Source organism: Microcaecilia unicolor, chromosome 6 (genome assembly GCF_901765095.1).
Source record: "Microcaecilia unicolor chromosome 6, aMicUni1.1, whole genome shotgun sequence".
NCBI lineage: Eukaryota > Metazoa > Chordata > Amphibia > Gymnophiona > Siphonopidae > Microcaecilia > Microcaecilia unicolor.
The window spans coordinates 329,371,296-329,386,555 of record NC_044036.1 but is presented as its reverse complement, the minus strand read 5'-3'; the positions used below and the strand labels follow the sequence as shown (position 1 = coordinate 329,386,555).

Here is a 15,260-nt window from a genome sequence, read left to right as displayed (position 1 = left end):
GCCTTATGCTAGATTTGCTCATATTGTGGCTGCTGCTGGAGCAGGGGCTTCCTTTTTACTGCATTGCACATGTCTTCGCAAGTTTCAATCAGGTGATGCAGAAACTACCACCTTGGATTTATGAGATCCTGAGGCTAGAGTTAGGAGTTCCTCTATACCTGCATATTTTGGGATATCAGCTCTCTGTATCTCCAATAATTTCTATCTGTATTCTTTCCCCCCCTCTGTAACCCAGTGTTTCCTTCTCTCCTACTTTCTTTTTCACCCTACAGATTTCTCTCCCTCATTATTCAGAATTTCCCCTCTCTTCCCTCCCCCCCCCCCCAATCTATGAACCTGGGAATTTCTCCCTCTATGCCCTTGAGATACCTCTCTGTCTCTACCCATGACTTCCCCGCTCTGCCTCTGGAATATCTTCCCTGGGTCCAAGATACTGCTCTTGAAATACTACTACTATTTAGTATTTCTATAGCGCTACAAAGCGTATGCAGCGCTGCACAAACATAAAAGAAAGACTGTCCCTGCTCAAAGAGCTTACAATCTAGTAGACAAGACCCCCTTGATGTTTTATTTGTTATTCTGAAATCTAGACTTTGTCAAGACTCCCAAGGAACCTAGTCCGAGATGCCCTTTCCTAGGAGTCACTAAAATTCTGCAATTACCCACAGAAAAATAACCACTGGAATATAATAGAGATTCCTGGGCTTTATGTGAATCATATTTGAAGTTATTGCACTCAAAATACCAGATTCTGACTCCAAAGTATGTGCTTTTCTGAAACAAACGCGAACCAAAATTAAATAGATCGTCCTTCAGGACCATTCAATAACTGATCTAATTTAATCTTTACCAAGGAGTAGATCAGAAATAGCCACTGCAGCATGAAGGGGTTTTTGTGCTCTGTCACCCAGAGTGAGTTGGACAGCTACTTCTCCAGGACTTATGAACCGCTTGTGTCCAGTGGTGCAGTAGTGCCATGGCCAAGCGCGACAGCAAGGGACCTCCCAAGCTTCCCCAGCAAAGATGTGGACAAGGGTCCGGCTGCCAGCATGGGAATTTCACACTGCATTGGTTTGAACTCAGTGAGCCACACGTTGCAGTAGCTTTTAAAATATATATACAAATCGTTTTGGATTACTTTAGAGACGGAGGTGCGTAGTAGCATTTTTAACTTCCCTTAATTTGTTTCTTTATATATCCGATTGTACTCCTTGATATTTCTTTGCAAACTGTATTGTTAAAATATCCCTATAAGGGCAACAGATGGGACAAAGGAGCTTTAGGGGAGTGGGGGAGGGGGTGGGCAAGGGAAGAAAGAGAGAGTACTTAAATTGTATTGTTAGTTTCAGCTTATTCTTTATCTGTGTTATTGGTTAATTCCCTGAGACTAATAAAAATGATTTAGACAAAAAAATATATATATACAGAACGAAAAGCTTGTGTGTGCCATGGAGTAATTTCTAGTCACCATGGCAACCTGGCTCCTGGGATTTCTTGATCTCTGAGGGAACAAGTGCCTGGTGTGCCTTGGGCCTAATCACAGTTCACCAAAATGTCACAGGTAGTGAGAGGAGCTGTTCAAGGTGCATGAGCAGATGAGGCATCAATCCACATGGACTTGGACGCTGCACTGGTCCAGAGGACGCATCGATGACGAGAGTGCATCATGGTCCCAAAGGAGGGTGATTCCATCCTGGACTTCAAGATGGTACATGCTTGTCTGTGAGTCCCCACATTGCCAGGTGGCTGCTCTGTACTTGGTCTTCCTCTCATTCAGGACAGCACCAGATCATGCACTCCACTAAGGACTAGGTCTACAATTTTTCCTCCTCTTGTTGTCTCCTGTACCAGTTGCTCTATAAAGCAGTCCTTGATTTCATGGAGGAATTTTACCTCCCTACCATTCCCTGATTTCACATTTACCTAGTCAATATCGGGGTAATTGAAATCACACATTATTATTGAGTTGCCCAGTTTGTTAGCCTCCCTAATTTCTGATAACATTTTTACATCTATTTGTTCATCCTGGCCAGGTGGACGGTAATACACTCTCCTATCACTAACCTTTTCCTCTTTTACACGTGGAATTTCAATCCGTAGTGATTCTAAGATGTGTTTTGTTTCCTGCAGAATTTTTAATCTGTTTGATTCAAGGCCCTCCTTAACATACAATGCTACCCCTCCACCAATTTGATCCACCCTATCACCACAATATAATTTGTACGCTGGTATAACAGTGTCCCACTGGTTATCCTCCTTCCACCAAGTCTCAGAGATGCCTGTTATATCTAGTTTTTCATTTAGTGCAATATATTCTAACTTTCCCATCTTATTTCTTATGCTTCTGGCATTCGCATACAGACACTTCAGGTTATGTTGTTCCTATTTACATCTTGCTAAGCAGTTGACAGTGATAATTTGCAGTCTTTTGTCTTATTTTCTGGTTTTTATTTAAAGACACCTGTTGTACTATGGTCTCTATTGCAACCTTGCTATCGGGATACCCTATGTTCCCTGTTTCAGTGATATCTTTGAAAGACACCTTGTTCGAACCATGGTCGGCTCTTCATTCCTTTGCTAAGCACTACAGATTGGACATGCTGGCCAGATCCTGCTTGGAGTTTGGCAGAGCCATCATTCATGGGGCCTTGTCTTCCCCCACCCAATAGATCTGCTTCAGTATATCCCGTTGGTTCAGAACAAGAGATGATGCTAAGAAAGGAGAAATTCCTTCAGCGACACTGTTATGAAGTCCCGCCCCTGAAAGACTTCAGCCTGGGGTTCTGAGTGTTCTCTGGGCTTCCTCTTCAGTGCTTCAAAAAAAAAAAAAAAAAAAAACATTTTTGTGATTTGGCAGCCATATGGGTTCCAGTGATATGGCTATATCCTGGTCTATGCAGAGTAGCGGATGCCACTCTGTGCTGTTTTGCTTGCTTGACCATCATTCCAGCTGCATGGTTGATGGGGCATGGGTACGTAACAGTGGGACTTTCTGGTGCTTGGGCAGGTGCCTATTGGATTGTTTTAGGGAGCGCCACAGATTATACTGGTGATGTCACTGGTAGAATTCAGTTTTCTTTACCTCCACCTGCTGGCAGGATGGGATAACGCCCATTGCTTCAGAACAGCGTTGCTGACTAAAGAAAAGAAAATGAATCAGGTAAGACATAATTTCTCCTTCTCTGTCATATTTTTGCCTCAGATTATGCATTGGGATTGTTTTCTTGTTATATTAAGTACATTGAGTCGTTTTGCAGTCTCGGATGTAACCTGAGGAAATACTTCTTCACGGAAAGGGTGGTGAATTCGTGGAATGGTCTCCCGGTGGAAGTGGTGGAGTCAAAAAGAGGATCTGAATTCAAGAGAACATATGGGACAAGTACATAGGACCTCTTAGGGAGTGATAGGAAGAGTAGATGGCATGGATGGGCAAACTGGATAGGCCATATGGTCTTTATCTGCCTACTGTTATCTATGTTGGTCATATTTAATTACTGTGGTATATGGCTAGTCTAAAAACAAAATTATCTTTTATTGAACCAGGAGTTAGCAGAAGCTTTTTTTATTTTATTTTGGAGAATTATTACTTCCTATTTTGCTGCCTTTGCTGAAAGATTTAAAAGCTGATTTTTTTTTTTGTCCAAGACCAGTTTGCTGGACTACTTTATATAGTAATTGCTCATTGCTCCTGGCCTCTGGATCATTGCTGCAATGATCAAACTTGAGAGTAAGTAACATTGGTTACTCTAGAGGACATATAAAATCTCCCCAGGGGTTATTGGTCTAACTTACTGAATCTATGTCAATCTTTTGAGAATTGTGCTCTCCTTCAGGTTAGTGAAGAAAGTCGACTTAGGTTTAAATAGTATAGATTAATCTAGGTCTTAGGCTGCCTGCTTCTATATTCTGAGAAAGGAGATGCAGAAATGTTTAATTTACAAGAAGTTGTCATTTTATGTGTTTACAGAGAAGAAGATTCGGAAGATGAGAAAAATAAGAAGATTTGGTACTACAGCACAAAGATCCAACTGGCAGAGTTAATAGACTGCCTAGACAAAGATCACTGGGAAGCTGACCTTTGTAAAACAATTGAAGAAATGCGTGAAGAAATTCATCGACACATGGATATAACAGAAGATCTGACTAATAAAGCTCGGGGAAGTAACAAATCTTTCCTGACTGCAGCCAATGGTAAGAGGCATCATCACATAAATTGTAGTGTTTCATAGAACAAAAGTGTATTTCCTTAGCATCCCTCCGGACCGGACCAGGATTGGACTGATGGGTTGTGCACGCCTACCAGCAGGTGGAGACTGAGAAAATGGTCCGGTCCGGAGGGACTAAAGGAAAGCAAATTAGCAGGTAAGATCTAATTTCTCCTTGTCTTAAAAATGACTCAAAATTTCACAATCATGATAGTTTGATTCAAGTCCCAAGACATGGATTCCCTCGTATAGAATTATTTAGATAATTATTTTTGCCTGAGTGTTGGAATGTTGCTATAGGGTGAGGTTACAGTCTGAGATACATTTTGAAATGGTTTTATTTTAATTACTTCACTTTAGTAGCAAATCCTCACCTTTGTTGTCTGTGTAGCACTGTGTACGTCTGGTAGTGCTTTCGAAATAGATAGTAGTGAATTGAATTTTGAACTGGAAGTATTCCCAGCATGATTGAAGGAGGAATGCTTAGGACTAGCCAGTGACAGCGAACAGGCTTAGGAGAGTATTTTGAGAAATATCCTAACGCTGAACAGATTATTTACAGGCTCTTATGCCATTATTCTTTTCTCCTCTATTTTCATAAACCTCCTTACCTAATTGTTTTATTTAATACAGTTTGTTAGCCACCTTTCCCTGTAAGATTTCTCACACACAATATGTAATACAATGAAAAACCTACCATCTGTTGCAGTGTGGATCTGTTTTAGTAGGCTGGTTTTCCTACAAATATAGTGAAACGGGTTATCTGTGTATGGGTGGGCTCCCTCTTCTGGCCTTACTATTAACCACAAATTCTAAACTATAACGTGTTATATTGTGGGCCTGATGTACTAGGCTAGTGGTTGCCAAACCTGGCCACGGATGCACCCCAGCCAGTCAGGTTTTCAGGATATCCACAATGAATAGTCATAAGAGATTTGCATGCAGTGGAAGTAGTGCTTGCAGATCTCTCTCATGAATATTCATTGTAGGTATCCTGAAAACCTGATTGGCTGGGGTGCCTCCAGGAACAGGTTTGGGAACCACTGTACTAGGCATTCGCGAAACAGCTTCTCTGTGTATGGGCGACTTGCCTGTTCAGACTTTACTGTTAACCACTTTGACAGAGTTAAGTGCTGGTGCAGAAAGCCGTGTGTTAGAGTTGTGTACTAAAACTGACATGGTTCCTAACTCATGTGTATTAATAAAAAAAAAAAAAGTTTTGCTCTCCAGTACAATAACCAAATAGTATGTAGATATTTTATGTACAAAAATTGTGCACATAGAGCATGTGTGCATGGATCAGCGCTAGCAGCAGCTACCTTTTAAAAAAAATTAAAAAAATGTTATCAACACTCAGTTGCATGTGCATGTATGTGCATATGTACTAGGAATGCCATTCTGCACATAAATATTGTTGATTTTGTGGAAAGTAGCTGTGGGCACTGTGTATCCTGAAATGCAATTTTGTACATATGTATCTATATACATATTACTCTGTGCAGAAATATTATTGAATTATGTTAGCAGTTCAGCACTTTACTGTTTGTTGCAGCATACCATCCCCTTAGGTCTTCACCCCATGCTGTAGGTCAGGGGTAGGCAACTCCGGTCCTCGAGAGCCGCAGGCAGGTCAGGTTTTCAGGATATCCACAATGAATATGCAGGAGATAGATTTGCATACCATGGAGGCAGTGCTTGCAAATCTATCTCCTGCATATTCATTGTGGATATCCTGAAAAACTGACCTGCCTGCGGCTCTCGAGGACCGGAGTTGCCTACCCTGCTGTAGGTTCTTTGAAGACAAGAAACAGGCATGAATTCCTCACAAACAGTGATTTCAGAAGAACCTTGTACTCCTCAAAACCCCAGCATTAAAAAAAAAAAAAAGTTATAAAATAAACTACTCTGTATTCAGCCTCTTTTGCACATTTGTTTGCATCTGGGTGTAATAGCTAAGACCTTCGTTACCGTGGAATTTAAATGAGCAGGTGCTGATATCCTTGTGAATCTTTTTGCATAGTTAACATGTATGCAAATCTTGTTCAAACATAGGGCACCCAGAATTGCACACAAAATTGTATATAGAAGCCCCACTAACCTGTGTTCATGTTATCAGCTTCTAAAAATGCGGTGGTGTTTTGACTTTCAAATACTTCATGTATAAGATGAGACTTGGGAAGGGCAAGGTGTTTTTCTTGGTTTCACGTCCATCACATTTAGGAGTCCTTTTTCTTAGGTGTGCTAAGAGATTTAGCGCATGCTAAATGATAAGATGCCCATATGAATATAACGGGCGTCTTATTTTTATTTTTTTATTTGTTGCATTTGTATCCCACATTTTCCCACCTTTTTGCAGGCTCAATGTTGCTTACAATGTTCGGTTATGGCATTCGCCATTCCAGAGTAGAAAGTTACATTTGGAGTTGCATAGAGAATAGGATAATAGGCATAGAAAGAGATCAGTTAGACTATAAGGTGAAGTGGTGATGTATAGTTTGCTTCTGAATTAGCCTTCATCTATCGATATCTGTGCATCTAGTAAGAGTCTGAACTGTATCTGACTGACCACTGACTCCTTATTCAACTTTTCAGGATATTATCAGTTTATTACTAAATTTTCTCTACAGTGTAAATTGGTGACATAGTGTTTCTCCCTACTACGATTTTTGGGTTGTTATTGTTTGGGACAGTTCATTTGGTGGTGAATTAAGAGTTTATCATCACAAGCCCTTTTGCAGGTAATTTGGGTTTCCTGTTGGATTCGTTGTCTTCCAGTTTTATAATTTTGCATTATGGGTTGTTTGACTTTAAAAATTCCTGGTTTAAGATTTTAATTAATAGTTTGCATCTGTGAGAGTTAATCTGTTTGGGTAACTGTGGAGAGGGGAGGAGGGGAGGGTTTGAGAACGAGGGCCATCAATTTCAGGTCCTGTTGGGGTCATTCTCTTTAACTATGTGTTATAAATTAGCAGCATTCTGATACTGATGTAATAAGCATATTGCATTTAATTTTACTGCAGATTTTTTTGTGTGCTAGGTGATTAATTAAATTTGTGTGTGATTGCAGTTAATGATTTGACAGTGAGGAACTAATGCAGGGGTGTCCAACCTCGGCCCTCACCAGGTTGGGTTTCCTGAATATACATGATCTATTTGTATATAGTGGAAGAAGCGCATGCAAATAGATGTCATGTATATTTATTGGGGAAATCCTCAAAACCCGACTGGATTGAGGCCCTCGAGGACTGAAGTTGGATAACCCTGAACTAGTGTATTGTGTTGTGTGTGTGTGTGTGTGTGTGTTTTTAAGGATTTACTGTTTTATCACGTTTTTCTTTTATTGTGTTTGATTTTTGTACTTTTTTTATAAATTTAATTTAATATTTAGCTCATGCCTTTCCAGTGGTAGTTCAAGGCAAATTACACTCTGGTACACTAGGGGGCTCATTTTCAAAGCACTTAGCCTTCCAAAGTTCCATAGAAACCTATTTCCCTATCCCCAGAGGGCTTACAATCTAAGGGCTTCTTGCATAAAGCGGCACTACCGATTAGCATGCGCTGAATGCGAAGAAGCCCATGAGAATTGAATGGGCTTCTTCGCATTCAGCACACCGCTGATCTGTAGCGCCGCTTAGTAAAAGGAGCCCTCAGTTTTATACCTGAGTCAGTGGAGGGTTAAGTGATTTGCCTAAGGCCACAAGGTGTGTCAGTAGGGTTTAAATTCTGGTGTCTCTGGTTCAGAGCCTGCTGCTTTAGGTGGCTGCTCCAAGTTCATGATTAAGTATGTTAAGTAAATCAAGTAGCAGCAATTAACATAATTGGAGGGGGGGGGCCTGTAGTTCAAAATGGCACAATCTCTTATATGGCAGTTTGACTGCTAGGGGTTGCTGGTACTACTACTACTACAAATCATTTCTATAGCGCTACCAGTCGTACGCAGCGCTTCACAATTGAACATGAAGAAAAGACAGGTCCTGCTCAAAAGAGCTTACAATCTAAATCGGGACAGACAGAACAAATAAGGGATAAGGGTAGGACAGACAGATAGGACACATAGGGAAAAGGGGGACTATTGAAGAGCGGAAGACAAGATAAAGGTTACGAGCAGGTGACAAGTTAGGAATTAAAAGTACTGTTCTAAGCCTGTCACCAGCAGAAGCAGGAGTAAACAAGAATGCCCTAGATCAGCAGTTCTCAAACCTGCCAGCCAGTTGGATTTTCAGGATTTCTCTAATGAATATGCATATGAAAGATTGCACATAATGGAAGTGACAGTCATTCAAGTCTGTCTCATTCCATATTCATTAGGGATATCCTGAAAACCCAACTGGCTGGCAGGTTTGAGTCCCACTGTCCTAGATCACTAGGGATTGCAAAAGGTAGGCCTTGGGGGTGGCTATGGAAGGATAGAGATCTTTTGGGGGGGGGGGGGGTTGTCTCTGGGCGGCGGAGAAAGGTTCTACTCTGGCCCATTTAATATGTTGCCCAAGAGTATTTGGGAGCTGGTGGTATTTTTCTTGCAATAATGCAGCCTGTGGTGGTCAGTGCAAGTTGTATTATTGGATTTACATAATAATGAGGTGTTTGCATGCTTTGCATTTCATTATGTTACCTGCAGTAACCTAAACTAACACGTGTTAAGGTAATATTTAACACATGTTAAGAGGCAAATAAAGGTGCCATCCCCCTAATGGTTATATTCTATATTGTATGTCTGAGGTGAAGACCTGCAGTGCAAGTTGAGCTTCATCTGCCGTGGAGTCTCATACAAGCACAGTTTCCAGCACTCACTATCATTGAATCTTCTATGAACGTGTGGATTCTAAAACTTGCATTTTTATTGCTCATCATAGAGGAAATTCTGGAAAATCTTAAATCCAAAAGAGGAGAAAACACAGAAGAAATGAAAAGCAAAGGAGCTGAAGAGCCAGAGAAGACGACAAATGAAAATGAAATTAACATTGCATCTGACAGTGATAAAAGCAAGGAAGAGCCTGGCAGTAATCCAGAAAAAAGTAAAGAGAATAACACATCTGAAAATGAGCCTCAGAAAGGAAAACCAGAAGGTAAACTTTTCTTCCATTAACACAAAAGAATATAGAGAACAGCAATGTGCCCCTTTTTTGTTCCTCTCCTAGCATCTCGGCTATAGACGTAGCCAGTGTGGAATAACTGGTTCTCACTCTTTCTAGATTTCTGTCTGTCTTGGCAGAAGAACCATGGCAGATTTCTACCTCGTATATATTTCCAATGTGATTGCAATCATTCCAGACCCAGTCTGCAAGTTATTGCACATTAAATGTTGCTCTATTCCAGGCCAGTACTTAGTGCTTTTGATTTCTTGAGTCTAGGAGTTAAGCCTACCTGACATCTCTCAGCAGAGACCGCCAGGCTATCAGACCTTTTCCAAGAAATTTACTCCTGGTTAAGTATACTCTGAGAGCCACTTTTAATTCTCCACTCGGGTGCTTTCCTGCTCCTTAGACTTTTTGAGCTGGGTGTGCTATTACAAAACTAGTATGCTGGTTCAGTTTGGTATAAGCATCTTTTAACATATTAATTTGGGTAGAAACTTCTTAATGTTCCATTTTATAGTATATCTGAGCAATTTTGGACAAACTAAGGTGGTTAAATATATGAAATAGTAATGGAGACATTATCAAATGTATATACATTGATCTGTAATCTAGAAGCAAATCTGACACTGGAAGTGGGTGTCGTGGTTTAAACCGTACTGGGTTTCTTTTTCTGAGGCTGATACAATGAGCAATGCATTAGGGCTCTGCACAGATGCACACAATTTTCTAACACATGCTTTATATTTAATTTCTTTATTGACGAGGAACAAAAGAGTCTCAAGATACATGCTACCAGGTGTCAAATAATACACAGTGATAAGCCTCAATACAAGCAAAATACACCCAGAGAAAAGCATCCTTTGCCATACTTTGTTTTTCGTGTTTTCCTCCCCCCCACCTCCCCTTAGTGAGACAACATAACTGTAACAGCATCCCAATCAATATGAACTATATATCAAAAACACTAGTTAATTAACAAAACTATGTAAGTAAGAACCCCCCAATTCTCATAAACAACTCCTACCCCTTGAGCTTCCAACCCCCCCGATTCTCTACCAATCCCTGTGTAACAAAATCTAAAATACCCCATCCCGAGGGATTCCTCCTAAGTTCCTTGTGACTCTGGGCAAGTCACTTATCCCTCCATTGCCCCATGTAAGCCGCATTGAGCCTGCCATGAGTGGGAAAGCGTGGGGTACAAATGTAACAAAAATAAAATAGATACTATTGGAGATTCTACATGGAATGTTGCTATTCCACTAGCAAACACCCACAGAAGGTGAACTCTCCACAGGAAAACCAATGAAAGGCAAAACACACAGTGGATCCAAAAAAGTCCTCTCACAATGAGTGTCTTCCTGAACAAGGTCTTTATTGACAGTAGCAGAAATGACCCGACACGTGAGGCATTAGAAACATCATTAAAAAGCATTGGCATATTTTGGAGACACATACCTGCTTTACAAATCAAGTTCCAGTCATTGCACACGCCCGCAACCGCAACATTAGAGAGTTTTTGGTTCCCTCTACCCTTCCAGAGCCCCATTCCACAAGAGGAGATTCCTTTGGCCATATACCATGTGGGAGATGTTCAGTGTGCAAACACTCACTTACTATCACTTCATTTCACAGTAAACATAATAACAAAAACTACACTCTGTGTGTTTTGCTATTCTACTAGCAACATTCTATGTAGAAGGCTGCGCAGGCTTCTGTTTCTGTGACATATGTGCAGGACGTCAGACTCACAGAAGCAGAAGCCTGCGCTGCCACATTGGTGATCTGCAAGGGCCGACTTCTACATGGAATGTTGCTAGTGGAATAGCAACATTCCATGTAGAATCTCAAATAGTAGCAACAGTGGAGGAGTGGCCTAGTGGTTAGGGTGGTGGACTTTGGTCCTGGGGAACTGAGTTCGATTCCCACTTCAGGCACAGGCAGCTCCTTGTGACTCTGGGCAAGTCTCTTAACCCTCCATTGCCCCATGTAAGTCGCATTGAGCCTGCCATGAGTGGGAAAGTGCGGAGTACAAATGTAACAGTAATAATAATATTATCTTCAAACCCTTATATAGGGAGGGTCCAAGACTGTATGATCACCCTAACACCCCCGAAAAGACAAAAAAACAAAAAATCTAACACATGCTTTATAAAATGTTTAAATCCAATGCAGCAAACAAATTGTTCAAGTAAGTTGTGTACAAACAGGGAAGCATGATTGCTGGGGAAACGTGTAAACGTTTTAGCTGCTAAAGCAATATTTTGCACACAGATTAAGACTGGGTGTAGCATGCATATTAGGTTGTGTGTCTAGAATTGTGAACTTTGTCACAAAAATTTCTGTACTTGAGCACATTACCCATCATTTCATAGCCATGACATATCTCCCTTTACCCTGCATTCAGTGATATGATCACCTCCTCTCCTTATCCCCCTACTAAATTTTTTTAATGAAACAATTGCGTTTGATAAAACAAGAAAAAAGTTGCAGGTTTTTTCATGCTCATTCAAAAAAAGAAGAAACGGGCACGAAACCCTCTCTAGGCACAAAACCCTTTGTAGGTAAAGAAGAATGAGCTAACCTTTCTCTCTTCAAAGCATACCTTAAAATTCCAGTGCTGGAAAACCATGCACACAGCCTTCAGGTCTTCCACACACTTCTTTGTGTCCGAGTGTTATGACTAATATTCCTTAGCGTCCCTCCAGACTGGCCCAGCAAATGACTGATGGGTTGTGCACACCTTTCAGCAGGTGGAGACTGAGAATTCTGACTCATCAAGGGGAGCCAATAAGAGCCCTTGCCATGAATAGAAAGATCCAGTATCCTCAGTCTCCAGCAGGTGGATGGTGGTGAGCCCTTTCAGTCTCTCACTTTTCTTTATTTCTGCTTTCTTAGCTTGCTAAAAAAAATTAATTAGTTTTTCTTCTGTGCACTTGCTGCAGTTGTTGTAGCCTGTGTTGTTGAGGTAGAAGTCCAAGGGGGCCTTTTTGCACCTCAGGGGTGTTATACCCGGGTGGCCAGGTCCCTCTCCCTCCCCCCTTCCTAGCCCTCTGGTACCTGTTCAGCATTTGCTGGGGCTGGCAGAGACTCACACTCTTCGGGGGAAGAGCTCTTTGAGTAAAGGGAGAGGCAGCCGTGTTTGAATCAAAGAAAAAAAAACCAAACGCTGTTCTTGGCAAAGTGTGTTATAACTGATATTGTCATTACCATTGGATTTACATAAAGAGCATGCTGAAGTCTGCACAGGTATTGGCACACAGTTTTCTTGTGTTCTAGACTCCTTTCTGCATGGAGAGTCCATAATAGCACAGAAATGTGTGTAGAGAACCCATGCCAAGCTTTATACTAAGCCTCCTGCCTTTATTGTGTCAGCTCCTGTTGGGCAGTAGCCAGAAATGTTTTCCTTTAATGCCTGTGGATGTGATACTTCTTATAAACCTTTTGCTTCCAAGACCGAGTAAAGCAGACATACTATATTCTTTCCTGAATAACTTCATCCTTTCACTGTGATTACTATTACTGTTAAGTAATCAAACTCAACACTAATATAGGCTTACGGACTTATTAATGTCAGAGATCCAAGCCAATTCCACAAGTGGTAGGTAAAGCAATCAGGTGAAACGGAGAAGCTCCGTAGAGCACAGCCTTAACAGCTGAAATTCTGCAGCTATTAAATATTGAGAGAAAAATGTTTTAAAAGTTGAAACATTATACAAAAAATAGATTAGAATATTAGAAGAGGAGCAGGTTTTTATGATTTATGATGGCAATCACTCTATGCTATAAAAATTAAGGCAATGGTACTACTGAAGTCTTTTCCTCCTCCCAATTAGTTTAGATATATAATATCAGTTGGGAAGTGTGGACTTTGTGGAATTTGACTTGGATTTTTGACCACTACTCTTAAGAAGATATACTTGACAAGCTAAACAGTGTGAGGATAAATTCCCTCAAAGAAAAAGGAGAAACAAAATCACTATATATGTGTAGTGAAAATGTAACACCTAGCCTGAACATGCCCCATTCTTTCCCTTAGGCTCAGGGACTTCTAATTTGCAAATGATTTGTGTGAAGTCATGCTGATGTCAGTGTGACCTTATTAACACCAGGAAGGGATGTCTTATTGTGCATGTTAAGGCTTACTTTCTAGCACACTAACACATTCATATTTATTCGCTATAATAGCTAGTTTGAATACATGTCCAGGACTTCTCCTGAGTGATAATCTAGTTCTCTATCTACTCAGCCCATACCTCCTTCCTCAACATAATGAAAGAGGGGGCAGATCACGCAGCAACTTCCACTTAAGTGTTTCTGCAATGAAATAAAGGGGATTTTTTTTCTCCCCCATTTGTAGGATTTAACTATAAGGTGGAATTTTGATTTTTCTTTATAGTCTGCTTTAGTGATTTCCATCTGCATTGGGGCTTAGCATCAACTATTAATTTTTTTCCTATAGTTTGGATTTTACTTGTTCTCAATTTTAAGGACTTTAATATAAACGATAGAAAGCGTTTGTAATTTTAAGTGCTTGACACAAACGAGGGAGGGCAGTTCCCTCTGTAGTGACTTATTATTTTTTTTTAATGAAAAATAACCTCCTTTGATTGTCGGCCTCAAGACCAGTCTAGATGCTGGCGCTTGTTATGCTCGCCTACCAGCATATGGTGACTGAGAACACTAGAACTTTGAGGCTCATATAATAGTCCTGTGCCAACCCTTAGCCAGCTAGTATGTTCTCAGTCTCCAGCAGATGGTGGACGAGTAGCCCTGTAGCCAGTCTGGTAACGCCCTGGAGGAGGGGGTCCTACATTTTAGTTTGGAGTAATATAGTAGATGACGACAGATAAAGACCTGTATGGTCCATCCAGTGTGCCCATCAAGATAAACTCATTATATGTGATTACTTTATATGTATACCTGACCTTGATTTGTCCTTGCCATTTTCAGAGCACAGACCATAGAAGTCTGCCCAGCACTAACTTTGCTTCCCAATTACCGGTGTTGCCACCCAATCTCCATTAAGCTTCTGTGGATTCATTCCTTCTGAACAGGATTCCTTTGTGTTTATCCCACGCATTTTTGAATTTTGTTACAGTTTTCAAAAATGCATGGGTACTGGTGGTGTTTGAATCAAAATTAAAGAAAAAACAGGGAAGGGAAACTCACAAAAGACAACCCTGTATTTTTGAATGAGCTGTTCTCCTTTTGCTGTCTTTGCGTGGTAGTTGGTCTGTGGGGGTCATGGTTACTCCTGGGGTATACACTCGGGGCGGCTGGGTACCCTCCCCAGTGTCTCCACCTGCCGGGAGGACCTGAGTGCCTTGGCCCCAGTTTCTGCTGGGATGCTTGAGTGCCGTACTTGTCAGCGTCCGTTTTGGTGGGAAATAAAGAAAATATCAAATAAGAGATACCAAGAGAGCTGTTTGTTTATTTCTAAGTGGGGCTTCCCAGTGCTGTGCGGCTGGTCCTCCGTTTCCTTTCTTTGTCTTGTGCAGACAGTTCAGGGAGCATCTGTGCCATAGGGCCTCCCATGGAGGGGAGTCTGACCATCTCCTTCTACCCCATCTCCTTGGCCACCTTTAAATCTAGACTGAAAGCCCACCTCTTTAACATTGCTTTTGACTCGTAACCACTCGCCTCCACCTACCCTCCTCTCTTCCTTCCCATTCACATTAATTGATTTGATTTGCTTACTTTATTTATTTTTTGTCTATTAGATTGTAAGCTCTTTGAGCAGGGACTGTCTTTCTTCTATGTTTGTGCAGCGCTGCGTATGCCTTGTAGCACTATAGAAATGCTAAATAGTAGTAGTAGTAGTAGTAGTAGCATTCAGCTACACGATCGCCTCCATTCCTTATCTCCCAACTAATTTTCCGTCTGCCTTGCAGAGCAACCAAGGCAGATTTCTACCTACGTTTCTAAGGTGATCTAGGAATGCCATAGTGGTTAGAGCAATGGACTAAGAGCTAGGGAA

General features: G+C 41.1%; 1 protein-coding gene across 8 annotated transcripts in view; it reads left to right on the top strand.

The window, feature by feature from the left end:
- Nucleotides 1–15,260, top strand: part of BPTF (bromodomain PHD finger transcription factor) — a 155,999-nt gene that overhangs the window by 40,169 nt on the left and 100,570 nt on the right. For all 8 annotated transcript variants that reach the window (XM_030208442.1, XM_030208438.1, XM_030208443.1 and 5 more), the window contains exons 3-4: nt 3,968–4,191; nt 9,059–9,271. In XM_030208442.1, the coding sequence (XP_030064302.1) occupies nt 3,968–4,191; nt 9,059–9,271 (437 nt within the window). The remainder of the gene's footprint in view (nt 1–3,967; nt 4,192–9,058; nt 9,272–15,260) is intronic.